This window comes from Rhipicephalus microplus, chromosome 3 (assembly GCF_043290135.1).
Source record: "Rhipicephalus microplus isolate Deutch F79 chromosome 3, USDA_Rmic, whole genome shotgun sequence".
In the NCBI taxonomy this organism is placed as follows: Eukaryota; Metazoa; Arthropoda; class Arachnida; order Ixodida; family Ixodidae; genus Rhipicephalus; species Rhipicephalus microplus.
This window is the reverse complement of record NC_134702.1, coordinates 252,173,563-252,197,316: the sequence shown is the minus strand read 5'-3', so window position 1 is coordinate 252,197,316 and position 23,754 is coordinate 252,173,563. Positions and strand designations below refer to the sequence as shown.

Here is a 23,754-nt window from a genome sequence, read left to right as displayed (position 1 = left end):
TGCGATATGATTTGTCGAAGATCACCAGGCGGCAGTGCTTGAAAATAAGGTGGATATGCCACCTCAATTTCACGACGCAAGATGGGGACTATGCTCTCGGTGGTAAGCAGAGGTGTGCTTGTTGACGTGAGATCCGCGCACCATAATCTACCTGCAGTATTCGGGAACTCAATGAAATGCTGGGCGACGCAGCGACTCTTAATTTCTTCAAAGTAACAGAACTCCTAATTGATGTCGCCCATAATGCAGAGTCCGTGGATACCAACAGCTTGAAAGCAGCATCTGCAATGCCCTAGAGCACATGCCTAAATTTCCTTTTTCGGTCATGCTGATCTCGACACAATAGAGCTGTTCGATTACATCAGGTTTGCACAGCACATCAAAATCTGTTGAAGTTTGAGCCAGACTGGAGAGTTATTTCAAAGCGGCTCGCTGGCACCCGGCTGGTCAACCAAAGAGGTATTAAAGCTTTTGCTTGCAGGCATCCCAACTCGTTATGTCTGCTTCATGAGCCAGAAACAACACGCCTGCTATTTTGCAGAGATTGAAGCCTGCATTGATGGACATCATTGTCGGGTCCCACGTATAAACCGATGCAAAACGCTAATATTTTACAATCCGGTCATCGACGTAAAATGTCTGTACCGAAGAAGATACTAATATCGCACGATTGAGTTTGTGTAACCGAATGTACTGTCTGGCCCAGAGTCGCGGTCGGAGTAGGGGCAGCTAGATTTCCTCCTGTCAACATTGCAGGGCTCTCGACGACAAGACCACTGTGTAATTTCTTCTTTGGTTGCACGTAGCACGTCCACAAATATGTGGCGATTGTATTTACAAGATACTTACAGAGGACAATAGTGTGGCCGTCAAGATGGTGACTACGTTTCACCCGAGCACGTTGTCTTCTTCTTGTTGCCTCACTTTAGCAAAGTGGTACCAGCGACAGTACAAAAACAACCCACAGCACTTGTTTTCTGGCTAACGACGGGATTATAAGTGGCCTCTACAGTTTGACGCTCATGACAATAGACCGATAATAAGGCTCCTACAACATGAATCCAACGCTCCAGTCGTTCACCGTTCACGCTCTAAAATTGCTCTGATCATCTCAGCCCCATCGCTATGCGTCGCCCAAGCCTACTAGATGCTCATACTCGCAAAACTGAGCAATGCCGCTCCCGGAGGTGACGCTGCATCGAACCCCCAACCTTAAAATTCGCTGCTCACCCTGACTAGGCACCAGAACCTCCTTGCTGTGGAAGTGGTTGACCTTGTGATAATTGAACATGTGTGAAGGGCGAAGTAAACATTGAAGCGCGGGAAACACATTTGAACTGCGCGCCTCTGAGACCATCGAGGATAACGACGTGTGGAATCAGGGCACGTGGTGGTGTGAGGCGTGGTGGGACGAGACCGAAAAGAAAAGGAAGAAGGTAGGCAGATGTGGCTGGCGATCGACGAACCAGGGCGCGGGAGCAGAGACCTGTCGTGTTCCGGACTCGAGGTAGCAGCAGGCTCCCACCTTGTACCAAACAAGCCGTCCATGCACCTGTGGCTGAACCAGTCTCCTGACCACCTAGGGCCTCGCGTGGTTAAAACGTCACCGAGACGTTTCCGCAAGGTGAGCCATGCATCTACCAGAGCGGGCCTCAGCCAGCATTCGTGATCAGCGTGGCAGAAGCGATGCGCGCACAAGGTTAACGACCCCGGCGGTGAGCTGCGTTGCTGACCACGCCTGACAGCTGAACTACTATGTTACACAAGCATTATGTGCCCTTAATGAGTGTAGTGGAGCCGTCAGCCCTTTCCCGGTTGTTCACCGCCGTGCTGGCCCCTGTAAACTCAATTTTTGCTTCGTTCGGTTTTTGACACTTTTTAATCACTCTTAGCACAAGCTCTATTTCCCTAGCCAGCATTAGAGTTCCATCATTCCTTGTCAATGCATTATTTTTCTTCATGCATAAACGGCCTCGTTATTGTCCCAGTGCTGTTTAGGTCATCGTAGTTTTCTTGTCACAAACACGAGCGTTTTGTTTAGAGCTCTGTCTCGCCATATACAGCTTATTACAGGCCTGCCTGGTAGTAATCTCCGTCCACGTACGAACTGAAGTCCTTACGCCACCTGAGTCCCCGTTTGAACGGGTCGCTTGTGGAGAAACTCTGGTTGTGCTCGAAATAAGCCCCACACGCCTATGGGTCGCAATTCAGCAAACTTTCTCAAAGCTCAATGTTCTGTGTCATCGTCGTCATGTCATCATCCTCGGGATTGATTTCTTGTTTACTACCCCACTGTCGTTAACTGCTCAGCCGGTGTCGACAACTCGACTTACATGTGTTTGCCGACGGGTGAGAGCCAATTCAGAACAAGCTCTCATGTACTGGCTGTTCGGCTGTCGCCATAAGCGCTAGCCTGTGTCGCTGTTCAACTGTGCCTGTGTGTACCAGATGGCGATTATGTAGTCTACACATCTCCGGCATTTTATTGGCGTGGCATGTGTCTTTTATATACAAAATTTGGACTATTATGGCACACAAAGCGGATCTTTCCCTTTTGAACTTACCTCAAGTCCTACCTCAAGACATGGCCTGCAGCATTCTGTCACCATCTCAAGAGTGCCAAATATGTTCGGTGTTACACGACCTGCCCGCTGTTTCTTTGAGCTCACCTTATACCTGTGCAGCCAGATTAGAGTTGCACCACAAAGTAACCAAGATGATTGCCTCAGACCTTTTTACCTCTCAAGCAAAAGTTCTCAGTGATCTGCTTATGAGCAACTCCGACATATCTGATTTTGATGATGGGTACTTAGGCCAAACCTCGGAAGTCAAGCAACGTATAGAAAAAGGTGATGCGGCTCCGCTCTGTTGTCGACTTCACTGAAAGTTGCCATCGCAGTTATTTAACCGAATGTTGACAAGATTCTGACGGAGGGCATTACCGGGCCTTTATCGAGCCAGTAGGCCATCTCTGGGGGAATGTCCACTGGCTCAAAAAAGGCTCAAGCTTGAAAAGAATGATAATATTTGGCGCTTCTTTGTGCACTAAAACAACTTAAACAGAATCACTGAAAGGGTTGTACACCCGCTTTCTCGCATTGATGATTCTGTCTGAATTGCCTTCACAGTGGAATTTCGTTTTCTTCAATAGACCTACTGGGCGTTCACAGTAGATCAACTCGACCGTCATAACATCCTCTTTGTAACGCCTGACGGTCTCTGCCAGTTCAAAGTTATGCCATTTGGCTTGTGTAATGCACTGGGTACGTATTAGCGGATGATGGAAAAACTATTGCGCAGCTTTATATGGTCCTTCAGCCTTTGCTAACAGGACCACGCCACGGTGTTTGCACAAACCTTTGAGACTTAGTTAGCGAATTGTATCCATCCTTTCCGTAATTTGTGTGGCTGGGCAAAAACTTACTTTTTTCTAAATGCAACTTTGCAGCACTACCAAGTCGTCATCCTGAGAGATCTCGTCGATTCATATGGCAACTGCCCCGATCTCGACAAAGTTCGCGCTGTTCTAGATTTCCCTGTGCCAACTTTCACTAAAGATGTTTGCAGTTTTGTGGGCTTCTGCTCATATTTCCGACGATTTGTCAAAAACTTCGCAGAATAACACGCCCTACAACCTATTTCGTCAAGAAAGAAGTAGCATTTATGTGACGTCCTGCTGATTGTGTCCTGCTGAATCTTCTGCCTTTTCCCGCGTTATTACATTAATAACCACACTACATATTCTCCCCCATCTTGATGCGTCCGCTCCAATCGAAGTACACTGTAGGGTAGTAGCTGGGGCATTGGCGCTGTGACAGCACATTGTTAATCTGGTCATGCTAGAGTTTTGCGTGTGCCAGCCGGCTGCTTTCTCCAGTCGAACGCAATTACTCTATTACATCTATGTAAAGTGCTGGTCCTTACGAAGCCAGGGGACTTATGCATGAAATAGTGCCTCGCGATCCAACTACGTCTTTCGTATCTTCACACGCCTGAGGCCACCTGAGGCCACAGCTTTCATCGCACGTCGTCTAACAAGCTCCAGTTTGGCGCTTTCTTAGCTGTCAATCGTTGCTGCGGTGTCCTAGTTAGCCCTACGCTGAAGTCAGGGAATAAGAGCATGGCGACTCATACTGGGAATGCCACCACGAAAATTACTGGTGGACTATTTTCTTGCGTAATTGTCTTGCAAATGCAATCGCAACCACAACCGTTGCTTAGAGACTCATACATAACACAAAATAACAAGAAAAATGATAAATACAGTAATCTAAATAGACTTCTACAGACATGTGTGGCAGAACAAGTGCAAAAATATTACTGATGTTTGAACACTTGAAGCAATGAAATTGGAAAGTTTGGCGAGTTCATAGTTCAACACATTTGTTATGTGGGCATTGCGGCCCATGATTCCGCCATCTAGTCTCCTCTCGACTGCCGAAGAAAGCGGACGTGGTTTTCGGTCGGTCCCCGACCGGTTTTGCTGGAGGAGCACGCGAGCGTCTAGCACGGCACCGTACCTTCTGGGCGCTTCAATGCTTTCTTTTCCCCCCAGTTTTTACTTTCATAGGTTTTTGTGCATACACGTGCGCCATTTTAATTTTTCTTTCCTCCCTTGTCCTATTTAGCCATATTTTTTCAAGCAATCTTCAGGGCTATCAACATATGGAGTAAATGTAGAGCCCTCTCATCCCCCTTCAATTCTTTTTTATTCTGTAATGGCACCGCTCAGTGCGGCCTTTCGCCTCTACTAGTAATGATAGACACTCCTTGTAAGGATGCTCTTGACGAGATCACCCTCTTAGCGACCCTGCATGCAACCGCAACGAGCCGCCCCAGCCCACCCAAACAATCGCCTGCGTCCCCGATGATGACCCGGGCTCGTAAACTGAAGGCCGCCAACGTGCAACACAACAGGCATCGTTTGCAGCTCCCCCCAAGCGAGCGCGCGCTCACTCTGCGCCGCCAGCAACCTGTTTCTGTCTGCCCTTGCCTGCTGGCTGTGCAAGCCTGCCGCACCCGACGTCAAGGAGACCTATTCTGAGAGGGTGTCCATGTAGTGCTGTCTCTCCCCTTTTTCCAGGCAAAGGACAGCGGATGACCTTTACTGAAAAGGAAACTGAGGCAACTTTGGAGTCTCTTGCGCAAGCGCGGGCCACGCAGACCACCACAGGAAATTCAACCCTCCTCAAGCCTTCCCCACCTTCTTCCGGTCAGCAACCCATCCTCCAGAGAGAGCAGCCTCCACCATCTCTTCGCCAGAACCACCGCATTCCTCTCAACTCTCCTGCTCAAAGGAGCGCACGGGCGCGTCGTCAGCTACAGCCGGAGCTCCTCCAAACTCTGCCGCTAGCACTGCGCCACCTCCTCTTTCTGCTTTCAACCCCATGCGCCAACTGACGGTGGATGCCTTTACCAAAGCAGATTACGAAGATGTCCGATGAAGGCATCAGCAGAAAAACGGATCTCCATGCCAGGCATCAACAGCTACAAATGCCCCTTCCAGTAAGCAGCCAGCCAGTGCAGCTCCCCCAAGCAAGAGAAAAGAGCCTCGCCAGAAACCAGGTCGCCGCCAGCACCATTCCGAGTTTATCGAACACCTGGTCGCTAATGAGCAGGAAGAACAACTTCCTCATCCGACACGCAATTGCAGCACAGTTCTCGAAATTGCCCGGCACGAAGTGTGTGCGCGTTAACTTCCGCGGCAACGTTGTTGCGGTTGACACCACACCAGGAGCTACACCTGCACGCTCCTAGCCGAGGAAAGCATCCGGAAAGTGGCTGTCAATGCCAAGACTGCCAGCAAAGGAACCTGTACCGGCGTACTTTATGGCTTATGCCCTGCTTTTGACGAGGAGGTCCTCAAAAACAACATAGAGAGCTCTGCTCCCATACTCTCTTGCGCCCATGCCGGACGCAATGTCCTTCTCCGATTTGCGGGTAAGGCAGCGCCACCTCAGGTGGCGCTATTTAAGCAGACCCGCCCTGTACGTGATCGTCGTCGTCGCCCTCTTCCGTGCGTTGGCTGTGTCACTTTTGGACAAACTAATGCGATGTGCACCAGCTCCCCACGCTGTTCGCGCTGTGGCAGCGAGCACGCCCACGCCTACTGCGTTGCACCCGGCCTTAAGTGCCTACATGCGGCGGCCCCCATCCCGCCACCGAGCGCCGATGCCTTCACTGGCAACACGAGAGGAAGTTGCTAGAAATCATGGCCTCTGCGGATCCGCCCCTCCCTCATCGTGAGGCCGAGAGGAACCTTATGAGCGAAGGAAAAGCCGTGCCTGCTCGATCACCGTGCAGGGGTATTTCCTCGGTAGTGCAACAGCGCCGAACGTACAGCGCGGTTGTTTCGGCCCCGGCCGCCGAACCCTCAGGCCCCGACAGCGACGTGCAAAAGGACATGATAATTAGTGCCCTGGCCGCTGTCGTGCACGCCCTCATATGTACAGTACCGCAATTTAGCCCTGTGCTCGAGCTGTGCAACGCGGCCCTGTCCGCCTACGCTGCCCTCAAGCAACGTGGTTAGCACCAAGGTGTTTCAGCCGCGGATTCTTCAATGGAACGTTCGTTCTCTCCGCTGTCGTCACGCCGAGCTGTCTACCCAACTGCTCCGACGCGAGTACGACGTCTTGCTGCTGCAGGAAATGTACGCTTGCGTCGGAACACTCAACCTACCTCGTTTTATCGGCTATCACAGCACCACGCAGTGCGAACTTGAAGAGTGTCACGCATCCCGGTGCAGCAGTCCCTCACATCCTCCCCGCACGTCGCTGGCTTCGGTTTATGTGTGTGCCGACCTCCCTAACACTGCGGTGGACATCGAAGACAATCTCTGTGACACCCTCGAAGCCGTCGCCCTGACTGTGCGCATCGGGAGCACGGACACCAGTATCGCGAGCGTGTACGTGCGCACATCAATTTACTCGGCACGCTGGGACACCCATTTCGTGTGCCTCCTCGCAGACCGCCTAAATCGTGATACGGTCATCGGTGGTGACTTTAACTCTCACCACACCTCGTAGGGCAGTGGCGTGACGAACAACCGTAGGCGCGACTTTCTCGATGCCGCGCAAAAGGCCGGACTGCTCGTTATAAACACGGGTAGCTGTACTCTCGCACGCCGTGGTGTGTCCGACAGTGCCGTCGACCTGACTCTCGTGGGTAGTATGTGTAACTATGAGTGGCAACGTGCACCGGACTCTCAAGGCTCCGACCACTACCCCCTCGTGGTGACATCCCGCTCCGCTAACATCAGGTACACTCGGACCTACGGTGTTGTGAAGTGAACGCGCTTAACAGAACTGTGTGCTACAGTGCCAGCCTCTGCAGACTTCTTCACCACGTTGGCCGAGTGCCCCGACGCAGCTATCACCCGCTGCACTGTATCTGCTGGCACCCCAGCACCAGACATCAGCCTCCTCAACCTTCGCGCCGCGTGTCGCAGGGGCACAGATTGTGGCGGTGCGCTTGTAGAAGGCGGAACATTAGCGTACCTATAACTCTATTGACGCGGTGTGCCGCCGCAACCAGAGCTGGGGGAGCCTCTGCTTGTCACTAGATGACCCTCAGAACCTCGCGTAAGCCTGGGGCATATTCGCTGCCGTTCTTCGCACCAGACAGCTTCGCTGGCCGGTTCTCTGTGTTGCTGTTGTAATGAATATCGTCACACAGGAGTTGGCTGAGCTGCTGGCAGACAAGTTTGCCCCTCCTGCTTGCCAAGAGGCACCAGAGGGACTACCACCTGTGCCTGAACTCAACAGGCCTGAGGTGTTCGCTCCCGAGCGGTACTTCTCTACCGAGGGTATTTTGTTGGAGATCCGCGCATTGTGTACGGAGGAGTTTACTCTCAGCGAACTGACCACAGCGCTAAACAACCGCACGAAGCGGCCAGCCCTGGGAGTTGATGGCCTCCCCGACCAGGTGCTGCGCTATATTGACTCCTCCATGCGGCCCCGCTTGCTGGAGACCTACAACAAAGTGTGGCGCACAAGTCAGGTGCCACTCAGCTGGAAAGAGGTGCTAGTGGTGCCGATCTTGAAGCCACAGAAGCCGGCCACGGAGCTTTCATCCTACCGACCAGTATCACTTACCTCGGCCGCCGGAAAAGTCATGGAAGCCATGACATTGCGATGTTTTCGCTGGATTGCAACCGCAACCAACGCATTGCCTCCCGAACAGAACGGATTTTACCCAAGGCGCTGTACGTTCGACCCACTGGCAACCGTGATCGCAACCCTCAAGGAGGCCAAGTACCGCGGCGATTACGGCATCCTCGTGCTGCTCAACGTGAGAAGTGCGTTTGACTGTTTGCCCCACGCATCGATTTTTGACGCACTTTGTGACTCGGTGTGTGCGGGCGGATGTTTGACTACCTGGATGGCTTCTTGGATGGCCGCACTCTTCACGTTCGTGTTGGCTCCACAATCAGCGGCCCCCACTCCGTCACCGCGGACGTACCCCAGGGGGCATATTGATTCCCTTCCTGTTAAAACTGGCTCCTGCCAAGCAGCCCAACTACATCCCACATAACACGTCTTGTGAAGTAGTGCATGTGGCAATTTACGCCGATGACATCGCGCAGTATGTCTGCGGCCCCGGTCCCCACCAGGAAACCCTTCTCGAGTCCCTCCAGGTGGCCATCAATGCGGTTGACGCATTCCTGAACAAAATTGAACTGGCCCTACTGGGGGTGACCATAGCGAGAGCCCCCCGTGAGCGTCGACGTGCCACTCCACGCCTCAGCTCTCACTCCGGGGCCTCCCAATCGAGTGGAGCACAAAGGTGCGCTACCGGGGGGTGACCATAGACCACCGGCTCAGCTTGCGACCGGCCGTCAACGATCTGCGGATGAGCAACGGCAAGGTACTCGGGTCGCATGCAGTCTCCTCGCGCAAGGTCACGGCTTCGCCCCTGTCCTTGCCCTGCAAGTCTACAACGCATTCGCATCGGCACGCGTGATCTACATGGTAGCAGTGGCTTCGTTAAGTGCTTGCCAGCTAGCTGCTTGGACGCGAACCATTGCAACGTCATGCGTCAGTACTACAGACTTCCCAACACCTCCCAGGTGGGCCCCACGCTCGCCGAAGCGGGGTAAACTCGTATAAAGGAGATTTATTGAGCAGAAAGGTTGATGCTTGTAAGGCGATGCACAAGCCGCAATTCACGAGCTCGAGCCACTGCTGCACGCTCGATGCTGCGGCCTCTGCGCCGGAGTAGTTCCTCTTTTTTACAATGGCCCGGTGGAAAAAAAAGGAGACATCCTGGCGACATTGTCCTGTGCAGGCGGCGTGGAACCACGGTACTGCTTGAGCCTCTGGACGTGTATAACCTCGCGGTGGCGACGTCGCCAGTCTGACGGTGGCGTAAGAGGCTCAATGAGGTAATTTACTGCCGCATTTTGTTCCAGATTACGATATGGCCCATCGTACTTTGGCATGAGTTCGGAAGAGAGTCCAGGTGTGCGATGCAGCACGGACAGCCACACAAGAGCACCCGGAAGAAAAACGGGATTTGAGGTCTGGGCATCATGAATTCCTTTTTGCCGGTTTTGGTCATCGGAGCTAAAGCGACGAGCTAACTGGTGACATTCTTCTGCGTGTCTGGCGGCGTGCAACAATACCTGTAGGCACGCGGACGCGTCCGGCCGATAGGGCAGAATGGTGTCAATGGTGTGGGAGGGGTGACGGCTGTAGAGGAGGTAAAAAGGGGAGAAACCTGTTGTCGCTTGCGTTGCCGTATTATAGGCGTATGTAATGAATGGAAGAACTACGTCCCAGTTAGAGTGATCAGGCGTCACATACATAGATAGCATGTCCCCGAGAGTACGATTAAAGCACTTGGTAGCCTCATTGGTTTGAGGAAGGTAAGCGGCACATGTGCGATGTACAATAGCACACTCAGCGAGCAATTGTTCAATGACCTCGGACAAGAAGGCGCGGCCACAGTCACTGAGGAGTTCTTGAGGGCCTCCATGACGCAACACAAAATGACGCAGTAGGAAAGTTGCAATCTCCTGTGCTGTAGCCCTTTGAAGAGCAGCGGTCTCAGCATAGTGCGTCAGGTGGTCGATAGCCACTATTACCCACCTGTTGCCAGTTGGAGTCAATGAAGTGGCTCTCAAATATCTATTCCGACCAGTTCGAAGGGTCCGGAAGGGCATGGTAAAGGCTGCAGTACACCGGCGGAGACGTGTGGCAAAGATTTTCGGCGCTGAAATCCAGCACAAGAGCGAACAAAGTTGCGGACGAAGGTATGCATACCACGCCAGTAGTAACGATGTCGAAGCCTTTCGTAGATCTTAAAGACTCCTGCGTGGCCACATTGTAGGTCAGCGTGGAAAGAGGAACAAATCTGCGACCCCAGGGTTCGTGGAACGACGAGCAGTCAGTTGCGTCCCTCTGGTGCGTAGTTGCGTCAATAGAGAAGTATGTCGCGTATCTAGAAGTGTGAAACTTGGCGCCGGAGCGTTCGCGTCTTTGGGAGTTCAGAAGTGCCGGAGAGATGATTGAGAAAACACGCAGTCCACGGGTCATTGCGTTGTTCGATAGCAATGGTGTCAAAGTCAAGAGATCACAATGTGTAATCGCAAGCGGAGTCAGTTGTGGCATTCTGGGAAAGGGGGGAACAGAAAAGGGCATCGGCGTCAGCATCCTTCCGTCCTGACCGATAAACGACGCGTATGTGATAATCTTGAATTTTCAACTCCCAGCTAGTGAGGCGGCCAGATGGGTCTTTTATTGTCGAAAGTCAGCACAGCGCGTGGTGGTCGGTCACGACGTCAAAAGAACGACCATATAGATATGGGCGAAGCTATCCAAGAGCCCACACAATGGCCAAGCACTCCTTTTCTGTGACGCTGTAGTCGCCCTCATCCTTGGTAAGTGTGCGACCAGCGTATGCCGCGACGCATTCCTGATGCTCCGGTTTACGCTGTGCTTGCACAGCACCCAGGCCTACACCACTGGCGTCGATGTGGATTTCAGTTGGAGCTTCAGGATTGAAATGGCGTAGAATGGGTGGCGTCGTGAGAAGCCGCCGCAACGTGGTGAAAGCCTCGTCGCAGGCAGGGGACCACGATAAGAGGTATTTACAGTTACCGAGGAAATGCGTGAGAGGTGATAAAATAGACGCGAAGTTTCGGACAAATCGCCGGAATTATGAACACAAGCCGAAGCAACTTCGAACTTCTTTGATGGTGGCAGGTTTAGGAAACGCCGTAACAGCTCGCGATTTCTCGGGATCCGGGAGGATGCCTTCCTTAGAAACAACGTTGCCCAAAATGTTCAGTTGACGCATAGCCAATCGACATTTTTTAAGGTTTCATTACAAACCGGCGTTAGTCAAGCAAGTAAGGACGTGCTGAAGGCGACGAGAGTGTGTGTTGAAGTTAGGGGTGAAGACCACGATATCATCGAGGTAACACAAGCATATCTTTCATTTTAGTCCACGCAGGACGTTGTCTATCATTCATTCGAACGTTGATTGATTGATATGTGGGTTTTAACATCCCAAAACCGCCATATGACTATGAGAGACGCCGTAGTGGAGGGCTCCAGAAATTTCGACCACCTTGGGTTTTTTAACGTGCACCCAAATCTGAGCACACGGGCCTACAACGTTCGAACGTTGCAGGTGCATTGCAAAGCCCGAAGGGCATGATGGTGAATTCATATAAGCCGTCTGGCGTGACAAAAGCTGTTTCGGGGCGATCGGCCTCCGCCATCGGTACCTGCCAGTAGCCTGACAGCAAGTCTAACGAGGAAAAAAACTCGACACCCTGTAAACTGTCCAAAGCATCGTCAATGCGCGGTAGTGGATAGACATCCCTCAGCGTGATCTTGTTCAATCGCCGGAAATCAACACAGAAACGAATAGAACCATCTTTCTTTTTGACGAGGACCACTGGAGACGCCCATGGGCTCTGTGAAGGTCGAATAATGCCTCGGCGAAGCATGTCGTCTACTTGGTCAGCAATGACGTGGCGTTCTGTAGCGGACAAGCGATATGGTTGTTGTCGCAGCGGTGAGTGGGACCGAGTGTTGATGTGGTGTTGTACTGCTAAGGCACGGCCGAGAGATGTTTGTGCAACGTCGAAAGAATGGCGGTAGCACTAAAGGATGGTGTGGAGTTGTGAACACTGCGAAAATGTCAAATCTTCAGCGATGAATGGTTGAAATATGTTTGCCGACGTTGCGAAGATCTTAAAGCCGTGGGCCATCCTGGTACGTGACCGCGTAGCTCTCCGACTCACTCAGGAGGTGTGAATAGACAAACGAATGGCTGAAGAGACAGAGAGATACACAGAGAGACAGACAGACAGACAGACAAACAGACAGACAGACAGACAGACAGACAGGCAGACAGAGAGACAGACAGACAGACAGACAGACAGACATGCATACATACATACATACATACATACATACATACATACATACATACATACATACATACATACATACATACATACATACATACATACATACATACATACATACATACATACATACATGCCCCGCCGCGGTGGTCTAGTGGCTAAGGTACTCGGCTGCTGACCCGCAGGTCGCGGGTTCGAATCTCGGCTGCGGCGGCTGCATTTCCGATGGAGGCGGAAATGTTGTAGGCCCGTGTGCTCAGATTTGGGTGCACGTTAAAGAACCCCAGGTGGTCGAAATTTCCGGAGCCCTCCACTACGGCGTCTCTCATAATCATATGGTGGTTTTGGGACGTTAAACCCCACATATCAATCATTACATACATACATACATACATACATACATACATACATACATACATACATACAGATAGATAGATAGATAGATAGATGGACGGATGGACCGACAGATGGACAGACAGACAGACAGACAGACCAATGGACGGATTGACGGACGGACGATTCATGGTTTAGTGATAAATCTTTCCGAAGCTTCGCCCCACTCGTCATTATTCACTCCATGGATATGCTGTGATTTTTTGTATGTCCCGCATTCGGGAAAATCGGCAGTAAAGGGTAGAGAGCGTTCATAGAATTGCCGCAGCCAATATGCCTGTTTTTTTTTCAAGCACTTCCTCCTTTCCACACTATTCTATTTCAATTAAGAATTAGAGAGGCACCAGTGCCTTCCAACTATGCTGTGTGAACACGCAGAAGACATCCGCAGCTCTACCAACTCTCCTCCTCACCTTGTAGATGGCAGCGTTCTTGTTGGCGGAGTTCATCCAATCCACAAGATCAAGAAGGATAGCGAACGCTTCTTTTACTTCATCGGCGATCTCCTGCATCTGTGAAGAGAAACGTTGTGAAACATTTTCTTCGGGACATACTGCAGGTGATTTTGTTCTTGTGAATTGCGTGGACGTTTACTTGCATGCACAGATTGTGGCATGGGTTGTTCCAGCGAAACCAGTGAAAAACGGAGGCAGCAAAAGCAATGCCATAAACCTTGTCTTTTAACGTTAACACTATTTTTGTGGGCAGACTTGCCTCTCATAAAGGAAAAAATAACCCTCATCGACAAAAAACGATAGTACCTAGTCTTCTAGATACAAGAAGCTCCCATATGACTGGTGCATACACAATACTTCTGCGCTGCTGATGCAGCGTTGGTCTACTTCACGTGTTCGTAGTTGACAATATGCAGCGAGAGCTACTTCGACGGGTTGTGTCGAACCGACGTTTCGATAAGCGGACTCGTCATTTTTAAAGCTAGAACAGAGCAGTTCTCTCCTAGCCTTCACCAATCAATTGTGCTTCTCTATACGAGGATCGACACGGCCCCAGTTAATGCACTTTTCATCGCAAGGTTCCATGATCCCCTTCCTACTGTTTTTAATCGTTTAGGTATCATTTATCATGAAATCGCTGAAGTCATCCTCTGAATTTAACAACCTTTCCTACAGCATTTCCGCCATTACCTGCCCGAATGTACTCTAGCAGTTTTACACATTACCTGTCTCGCAAATACATATATGTGGTTACCATTTTGTATAATGTCTCTGCATCCACCCCTTATGGAACACCCATAGAGGTGTCTTGAAAGTAAAAAGTCACAGCTTTGCCGCTAAGGCGAAGCAATGAAAGCGATAGCAACGAATTGGAAGGTCACCTGCAGATCGGCAAGCTGATCTAAACATGCCCGTAATTCTCACGCACAAATGACCAGAAATGACGCACGAAATGTACTCACAGGTAGAGATGAACGCGAATGAGCTTTTCAGTTGTTACTTTGCTGTGTCTGAAAAGCGCACCCTTTTCGCAAACTGAGACTGTGCTACCATTGCGGCGACCTTTGAGCGCCCGATGATTACGACAGAAGCGTTCCTGGGAAAGCTAAAGCCCATCCAAGACGTATGATTCTTGTTACCGTAAGATAATGGTGCACGAATGAGCGTCGACCCCCGTCCGCTCCGCGGGGCAAAGTATGCGTGGGGGATTACAGCACGCACAGCCATATCCTGATGATGTGGTCAACGCGTGCTCAATGCGCCATCGTGCTGGTAATGCTGAAAACACGATACGTCTGTCAACCCCCAGATGCCCTGAGATTCCCGTCAACAGCAGTAATTACTAGATATAAATAGCTTGTCGTTTGCACATTGGATGACATGCCTCTGTGTGGCTCAGTGGTTAACGCCTCTAACCCATGTTTCAGAGGTCCTAAGTTATTTTCCACATGCCGCAGCCTTTTCTGGAATATTTTTCTTTCTTTGGTTTTTATATATGTATATATATAAGTGTACATATGCGCTGAGTAACAGTGAAGCTGACACCGGCGGTAAAATCTAGCCGATAGTGTCCATATAATTGGCATCACAATAATATAATGCAAGTAAGGATGACTAAGATGGCGAAGAAAAAGGATGCGTGCTTTATCAATTAACCATAGATAAAAACAAGTCCTCTAAGTTGTTTTTCAAGCTAGGTGACGACGCTGTTTTACTGTGACTTGTGACCCATCGGATGGTATAGATTAACCGTGAAAATAAATTCTGAAGACTAAGTAAATCAGTTCTCAGAAATTTCTTATGATTGCTCTTATTGCACTACATGCGCAGTATGTAGCGCAAGACATTATTGAGCAGTATAGGCAGTGTCATTCTGCAGCACCCTTAACAACAAGTCCTCTAAGTTGTTTTTCAAGCTAGGTGACGACGCTGTTTTACTGTGACTTGTGACCCATCGGATGGTATAGATTAACCGTGAAAATAAATTCTGAAGACTAAGTAAATCAGTTCTCAGAGATTTCTTATGATTGGTCTTATTGCACTACATGCGCAGTGTGTAGCGCAAGACATTATTGAGCAGTATAGGCACTGTCATTCTGCAGCACACCTTAACACGTAAATGTTCCCATTATTTTATTGTAGATTATTGCTGCGCTAAGTATAAACATCCTAAGCAGGAGACGTAGAAGTTTCGTGGTATTGTTTCAACTTTCCGGGAACGTCTATATAAGCGACATAACTGCTTCATATTTTCTCCACTCGAACACGCGGGTAGTCTCGAACACTCCAGTCTTGAAGACCACAAGACTCGAATGGAAATAAAAGATCCTATGTGTCACTGGCGGTATTGCTATGCTATAATGATCTGTTTATAAAGGCGCACATTCTAGTGAACTCGTGAGTGAACAACGCAGTTCCTGCATTGAAAATATATCGTTAGACGACAAACGTCCTAAAAATTTTTTCTTTTACTTTTTTCTGAATGAAGCAGGAGTTATAAATAAACGCCAAATTCGTATGCACTGAATAATCAGACTTCAAGCTGGCTATAATAGGCGGGCAAGACACACTTTTAGCCGCTAAAACCTTAACTATAGAAAAAAAACTCTTTTGCAACCACTAAAGCTTTTAAAGAAATTCCTGCGCGAACTGTGCCTACAAGCAGGCAAAAAGAATGTTTGAATTTGATGGTAGAAAGGCGCCATTGCTCTCGCATAGCTAAACAATTTTTCCCGCAGCGTTTGCAGAACACGGTCTCTCCTTTTGTTGCACAGCATGGTGAGCTAAGCGTTCACCGTTCAATCAACATGCTTCTGCGTTCTTCCTTTTCTGCATGGCTATGAAGGGCAGCACAGGAGCCAGTATATGACCGCTAGTACGCCAGAAGGGTCTTTTTTTGTAAGCAAAAATCTTTATTTCTCGCAAAAAAATACGCACGCATTAGGTTTTAGCCTCGCTAGTACTGGGTCTAATCACCCAGGTTCAATTTCTCGTCGCTCTGTGAACAGCGTAAATGGCCCCTCTTGAAGTATGAGCAACTCAAGCAGACAAGGGAAATGCATGCAAGGGGCGTTCACAATATCACCTGCGAAAATTTGCAACGCTCGCCCGCGGAAACAGGTCACATGTCAGGCTGATCTCTGCTTGCCCTTCATTTCATGGGCGCGCGCCCCAAAATGGTGGAGGTGAGGTATAAAACAAGCAATGGTCCTATGTACATCAAAGTAGTACATGACACTGCAAGAATTATTCGAGGCACCTTGTGTAATCTGCATAATTTGTTGCCCGAATAGAAGTAATAAGGTTGATAGCCTCTTTCCTATTAACTGCTCCTTCTGACGATTTTGTACACGGTGCTACAGCCAATATTGCAATGAAATACCGACTAGTCTGCATAGACACCCTTGTGAAACATGTGGCAGTGCTATTGGTATCACGTCGTTTCTCGGCTTTACATCTGCAATGAGCGCAAAAGTAAGGCTCAGTTGCGAGTGCACCTCTTTACGATCAAGTACTTTTTACATTTTTGTACGCGCCGCTACGATCAATATTGCAATGAAATACCAACTTGCCTGCATAGATACCCTTGTCCAACATGTGTCAGTGCTGTCGGTGTCACGTGGTGTTTCGGCTTTATATGCGCAATGAACGTAAAAATAAAGCTTAGATGCGAATACGCCTCTTTTCTGTCAACTGCTTCTTCTTACAATCTTGGACGAGGCGCTTAACACAATATTTCAATGAAATGCCAACTAGCCTGCATAGGCACCCTTGTTCCACACGCGGCAGTGCTATCGGTATCACGTGGTTTCTCGGCTTTATATGTGCAATAAACATAATAATTAAGTTTAGTTGTGAGTGCATCTCTTTCCTGTCAACTACTGTTCTTACAATTTTGTACGTGGCTCTACACCCAATATGGCAGTCAAACACCCACTAGCCTGCATAGACAACCTTGTTCAACATGTGGCAGTTCTAGTGGTATCACGTGGTTTCGCGGCTTTATATGTCTGCAATTAACGTGAAAATAAAGCTTAGTTGCAAGTGCGCCTCTTTCCTGACAACTACTTCTTGCAACTTTTCGCGTTGCGCTACACCCTATAATTCAGTGCATTGCCAACTAGCCTGCATAGACATCGTTGTTAAGCATGCGGCAGTGCTATTGGTATCACGTGGTTTCCTGGCCTTATACGTGCAATGAACGCAAAAATAAAGCTTAGTTGTGAGAGTGCCTCCTTCCTGGCAACTACTTCTTACAATTTCGTACGTGGCGCTACACCCAGTATTGCAATGAAATACCAACTAACCTGCACAGACATCCTTGTTCAACGAATATAGGCACCTCAACATCTGTATACGACGGTCGCCTACATTGAAAAATTCGTGGACGCCAGTAACGTTTTCGCCCTCTTTGATGCTATCTAAGCTGCTTCGATTATTCGAGGTTCCTAACCAGATTTTGACGTCAACTCAAGCCTCCTAAAGTGCGAGGAAGACCAGCTGATATCCATACTTCTACAATTCAAGAGCTGTTTCTCGTCATCCTCCAGAATCCCACAAACCCCAGTCGCGAAAAGACGCATCATTAAAGCATACAGGGGCCGGCCAATTCAACAGAGCCCATACCGAGTTTCGAAGCACGAACGTGAAGTGGGAAATGACAAGTCGACGAAATGCGACGCGACGACATCTTTCAGCCATTTCAGAGTCTGTGAAGCTGACCCGTAGTCTTAGTGAAGAAGGATGGAAACCTACGTTTTTGTGTCAATTATCGCCGCATAAAAATGATGAACAAGGACCTATTCCTTTCCCACGTATAGACGACACCCTATATCAATTTCACAGTGACAAGTACATTTTCTCGGTGGAGCTCCAGACCAGCTATTGCCCAATCGAGTTCAACGAGAAAGATCGAGAAGAGACTGCCTTTTTTTACTTTTTTATTTAGAGATACTGCTATTCCTTTGTTCAAGATCTTGGCCGCGTGTTCCGTGTTACGTCAACACAACATGAAAATGCCAGAACGAAACAATCATTTGAAGTTCTTCATACAGAAACAATCATCAAGAAATAAAAAGGCAAGCGACGGTGCTCTAACAATTTTCAAATCGAACCGAAAATGCGTTAGTGGAAGTCTAAAAAAAGAAAAATAAAGCACATAAAACATCTCAGCTAGACAAGGAAACTGCTCGCTACTAAGGTGTGACTTAAATTGCGACAGTTAGTCTTGTGTAACTTTTATCGGGCATTTGGTTCGAATAGACTATTGTTCTAGGGAAGAAAGAGTACTTGAAACAGTTGAGATATTTATTGAACGGAGTGAGTGTGTGTGCTTTGTAGCGAAAGCTATCGTATATACAAGATGCGACGTATCTATTTTGTATTGACCAAATATCAACCGTCAAAAGAATTTGAGATATCATAGGCCATTTCGCGATTACTTATAACTTGTACACCACTTTGAGATACGAGGTTAGTGACTGAAGTGCGGCCATACGTATTGAAGATGAATCTAACAGCTTTTTTGAAAGATTTTTAATTTTGCTTTGCCTGTTTTATTGAACGGGTTCCATATAATGACGGCGTATTCTATAAGACGACGGACGAGTGCTTTATATGACCGCAAACGTACTCCTCCTGTGAACGATTTTAATACACTCCCTAAAACGAATAACTTACGCCTGCAATTTTCTAGCACTTTGTCAAGGTGTTTTGACCACGAGAGATCACTTTCTATGTGGAGGTCTTAGTATTTACATTGTGCAACTTCTGATAATAGAAGGTCTTTGGTGGCATAGCAATAAATAATGGCTTCTTTTTAATGTTGCCCGCATGTACACAGTCTTTCCAAATTGATGCAAATTTTCCATTGATTGCACCAACAATGAACTGCCTTATTTAAATTACTGCTAAGGCTAACCTTGTCTTCCTGAGTAATTATTTCTTTATATCGCACGCAGTCATCAGCGCAAAGCCCGAATTTTACGGATAAGCTTTCGACAATATTGTTGATATAAAGGGTGTTTCAAGAAATGTGTCCAATAATTTTTGAAACTTACAGTAAGGAGGTATCTGCGTGCTACTGGCGGTGTTGCCTTCCTGTGGCAGAAAGCATATACATATGGGTACAAAGTATAACTACGGCAGTATATATATAAATTAATTAGGTTTTTAACCAGTGGTAATAGGCGGTCGAGTCAAATGGGCACATTCCAAAGAATAGTCCATAGCCACTTTGAAGTTTTGGAAAAGCGCCCAATGGTAATCATACCAAAGCGATGCAATTCGGCCAATTTATTTGTCGAAACCGAAACCCACGCACCAAAATTGACTACTATTCACCTCAACAACACCCTCAATGACGACACTGTTCCTCTTGCGTTGACAGAGAAAAACCGGCGAGCGTTGATAACTGGCCTCGAAGCGAGGTGTCTAAATTGACGGTTGATAACGGCGAGAGGTGGAAAAAATTTGACTACCGAGTGGCTTAATACCGTGAATTCGTGCTTACTTTACAGAGAGTAGTTGTTGTCTGTAACCGCAGTTCTGCTGCCCCGCCGGTCACCTGGGGATTCCTCGGGGCAGTTTGTTAGGGCCGTTATTGTTTTTATTTTTATATTAATTATATAACAGAATTTATTCCTGAACATGTGTAAATTTGGTTACACGAAGATGATAGTGTTATTTTTAAGGAAATTGTGCCACATGATGATCATGAAGTGTTGCACAGACGCCTTGTAGCGATTTATGAGTGGTGCGGAATTGGGGAACGCTACTAAATGCTACTCAACGTACTTTTGCGTGTAACGAAAAAAAACGTTCCCTTGAATTTTATTATCAACTTCAAAACAGAACAGTACCAGAAGTGCAAAAATACTAGTACCTTGGTGCCACACTTACCAATAAACTCACGTGGACAGCTAATTTCTCACATATCTACTTAACCGCCTTAAATAAACTGTGGTTCACATAATAAAGAAACTTATAAGAGCACCTGTAAGAACTATATTACAAGCTTTTGATGCAATCGTAACAATTAGAATATTCTACTGAAGTTCAGAATCCACATACTAAGATTGACATTATGAAACTACGGGAAACATGCCAGGAATGATTCTCCGTCATCATCGACGTCACAAAACCGATTAGAGACACTTAAAAAGGCGCAGGAAATTTAATGGTCTACTGCACTAGAGGCTTGCTGCGAAAAATAGTATGGCATTGTCTTCTTCGGTTTCAGACAAGTAAAACAAGACAAAGTCACGAACATATGCATTTTCGGCAGTGCAAACACTCACTAGTACGGTTTTTTTCTGAGAGCAGTGAGCGATTGAAACTCTCTACCTATTCATGTGCATGAATTGAATGATTTCATGGCTGCCTGGGTACACCATTGTTTCTTGTGAATATTCAGTGAAGTCAAAGGGCGATGGTTGCTTCTTTTTTACGCATTAAGTTTATTCACACTTCATTTTTTTGCATGTATTCATTTTCTGTTTACTTTTCTCCCTTCTTGTAAGACCCCTCCTTCTTGGATTAAAGCATTGGTCTACAGTACTTACGAAGAAATAAATACATAAAAAAGTGTGTGCCACGGCGCATATGCACACAGATGTTCACTCTTATTTAGGTCATGCGAGAGGATGGTGGCACTTTACGGAGGCTAAGTTCGTGCGAGGCATCTCGTACGAAGACAAAAGTAGCCCAGCTATAGAGCAACCTGATACTTCTATTTCTTGTCACCACTAGCCCAACTCGCACGAAAACATGCACCAACTAGTCTTTCAAGAAGTTCTACTTGAATGTTGTTTCTTGTCGTATGTGTGATAACTTCGATACATGGCTACGAAAGAAGCAGTGGTTCTCTGAAGAGCGCAGCTATCCACTCGCACGATCTCGCTACGAAGGAGTCGCGACGTCGGTGTTTCAACCCTACAAACTACGCTGCTTTGATGCACTTGTAAACAAAAGGCACTTAGTTGTATTGCACTACAGAAGCATGATCAGTGAAGTAGCTCAGAACGTGGCCAAATCTCAGGCGTGCTTAGAAGTTGAATACATCAGTGTAGATATATTAACTTCAAAGCGATCTTCCATTTCCATGTGTAATCTGACACATGAAGAATGCCGATAAAAAATGAATCTTCCGATAGGCTGCCATACAAAGAACTACGCCACATAACCATCGCCATGTGGACAAAGCAATAAAAACAGTTTATAAACAACTGAAGACATGTGATGAGTGCAGCACAAAACCTAAACACGAAAGTCTCCAAAAGAAACATCTTGATAAAAAAAATATTTCATGGGAAGTGATTTTTCACTTTTTCCATACACGTGCGCACGAGCGGGTGCGAAAGGGGGCAGCGCCCTTGCAATTTATGAGGGGCGCCCAATGTCTCCCCTATACAATGATATAATAAAGAGTGTCAGGTCGCTTCGATGAACCTTCACCCCACCTGAAGGAGAAACGTGTGCATGCTGTGTTTCGACTGAAATACTATGAGTACAAGTTTTTTTTTCTCTCCCTGTCTTGCGGGGTTACTGCTCGTGCAAAGCAGGAAGCCTCGCCTTTGACGGCACGGCGTAAGCAAAGCGTCACTCGGCACATTTTTTTTTTATTTTTGTACTTGTAGCTCTCAACGAGAAAACAAGAACAAGTAAATCATTCCTACTGCGGGTCGCGGAGCATGTCCGACTTCGTTAGTTCACAACCGAATTCAGAAAATACGCCATACAAATCGCCAGCAGCTCAATATAAAGCACCAGCGAATCAAAAAAGTCAGGCCAATCAAACGCCTGCATGAGCTGGCTGTCTGTGCACCCCCCCCCCCCCCCAATGAAAACTTATGACGGCTGCCGCATGGCGGTGCTGCCATCTGTAAATCTTGCAAGGGAAGAAAGCAGTTGGTCACTCAAATCAGCCATCAGTGTACCAGCAACACACTTACGTAGCAGATACTGTGTAAAACATAAGTAACGTCGTGCTTAAAATATAGCAGTACTTCTTGTTCGTGTGTCAATTACAATTTGATGTGCAAATGAGCAGAAAGGGTGAATGAGATTTTGCTTATATGATGTAGCTGATACCAAGTCAATGTTAAAACCAGCTCACAAAATTTGAGGAAGACCAGTCTGACAACAATACTCTGAAACAATTTCAAGACAAATAAAAAAAACACTTAAAGAACCTGAAGGGGGTCTTTACATTTGAACATTTTTGTGCCCAGTTATTCCATCATCAAACATTCGTAGTGAAAATTAGTTTTTAAAACTACAGAGGTAGCTTCAAATGGGAGTGAGTTTTTAATAGAAATATGCAGACCACCTTCCCTTGTTAGACGGCCTTTCGAAAATTACTCAAAATAATTTTGAATTAAAGACTCCAGCAATAAACATACGATGTGTTAGAGCATTCACGAGTAAACTTTGGGACCACCCTTCAGTCATATGTGAAAACGAAGGTTATACTTACCTTTGCTTGCCGTTCAATAGGGCGCTGTGTGTCGCGGTCGTAGATAATACGGCCTATGGCGAAGCGCATATACTTGAAGGTCAGGTCAAAGCACTGCCGTGACAGTGGCTGGATTTGGACAAGCGAGTAGCGATACCGGTCGAAGCGAAATTGAGCGTACCTCAGCCTGTCAATGGATAGCGGTCCCAACAGTTGTATTACGCGCCACGAGATGTAGTTAACCACCACGTACCTGCGCACATAGAATAAGAAACTAGGCATCCGTGCCGTGCGTTGCACTTTGTTGTGCTCAAAGCGAACATTTGAGACAGTTGGAAAGTGCCTGTCAAGTCGCCTATTACTGAGATAGGAGTTAATATCCACACTGTCGATGAATTTTAGCCGCTTCCCTGAAGCAAATGAGGCCAAATTAAAGCATAACTTTTTACGCAAATATGGAAATTACCCATCACTGCCTAAACTTTATTTCTATTAAATTAAGGTTTTTTAGGTTCCACAATTAATTTCGGTTTATTGTTTATTTCAATCGATACGTCGGGTTTAACGTCCCAAACCACCATATGATTATAAGAGGTGCCGTAGTGGAGGGCTCCGGAAGTTTCGACCCCCTGGGGTTCTTTAACGAGAGCCCGAATCTGAGCACACGGGCCAACAGCATTTTCGCCTCCATCGAAAACGCAGCCGCCGCAGCCAGGATCCAATGCCGCGACTTGTGGGCCATCAGCTGAGTACCTTAGCTATTAGACCCCCGTCGTGGTACTATTCTGCACAGCAAGGGCACCTTCATATAACCGCAGCCACATCAAACTTTCTTACACAATTTCGTCTATCAAGATTCATAGCAGGCCTTTTAACGTGTGAAGGCAGTTTGCACAATTTTAACAAAGAAACTTTATTAGCAAAAAAAATTATGATGGCTCGTGTACGAAGAATTAGCACAAAAAAAGCTTTCACAAAATAAACAAAAGATTGGAAACAGCTGCACAATTTACAGAAGATGGTCAGGCTAGCTAATATCCGAAATTTTCATTGCCACTTATACCATGGAACCT

General features: G+C 47.5%; 1 protein-coding gene across 1 annotated transcript in view; it reads right to left on the bottom strand.

The window, feature by feature from the left end:
* The window catches only part of LOC142803192 (neprilysin-1-like), a 182,731-nt gene extending 159,247 nt beyond the window's left edge, over positions 1–23,484 (bottom strand). Inside the window, exons 1-2 of the mRNA XM_075888285.1 lie at positions 22,703–23,484; positions 13,186–13,284 (exon numbers count right to left, since the gene is read on the bottom strand). Coding sequence (XP_075744400.1) covers positions 13,186–13,284; positions 22,703–22,963 — 360 coding nt within the window. The 5' untranslated portion in view covers positions 22,964–23,484. The remainder of the gene's footprint in view (positions 1–13,185; positions 13,285–22,702) is intronic.
* Positions 23,485–23,754: the final 270 nt, after the last annotated feature.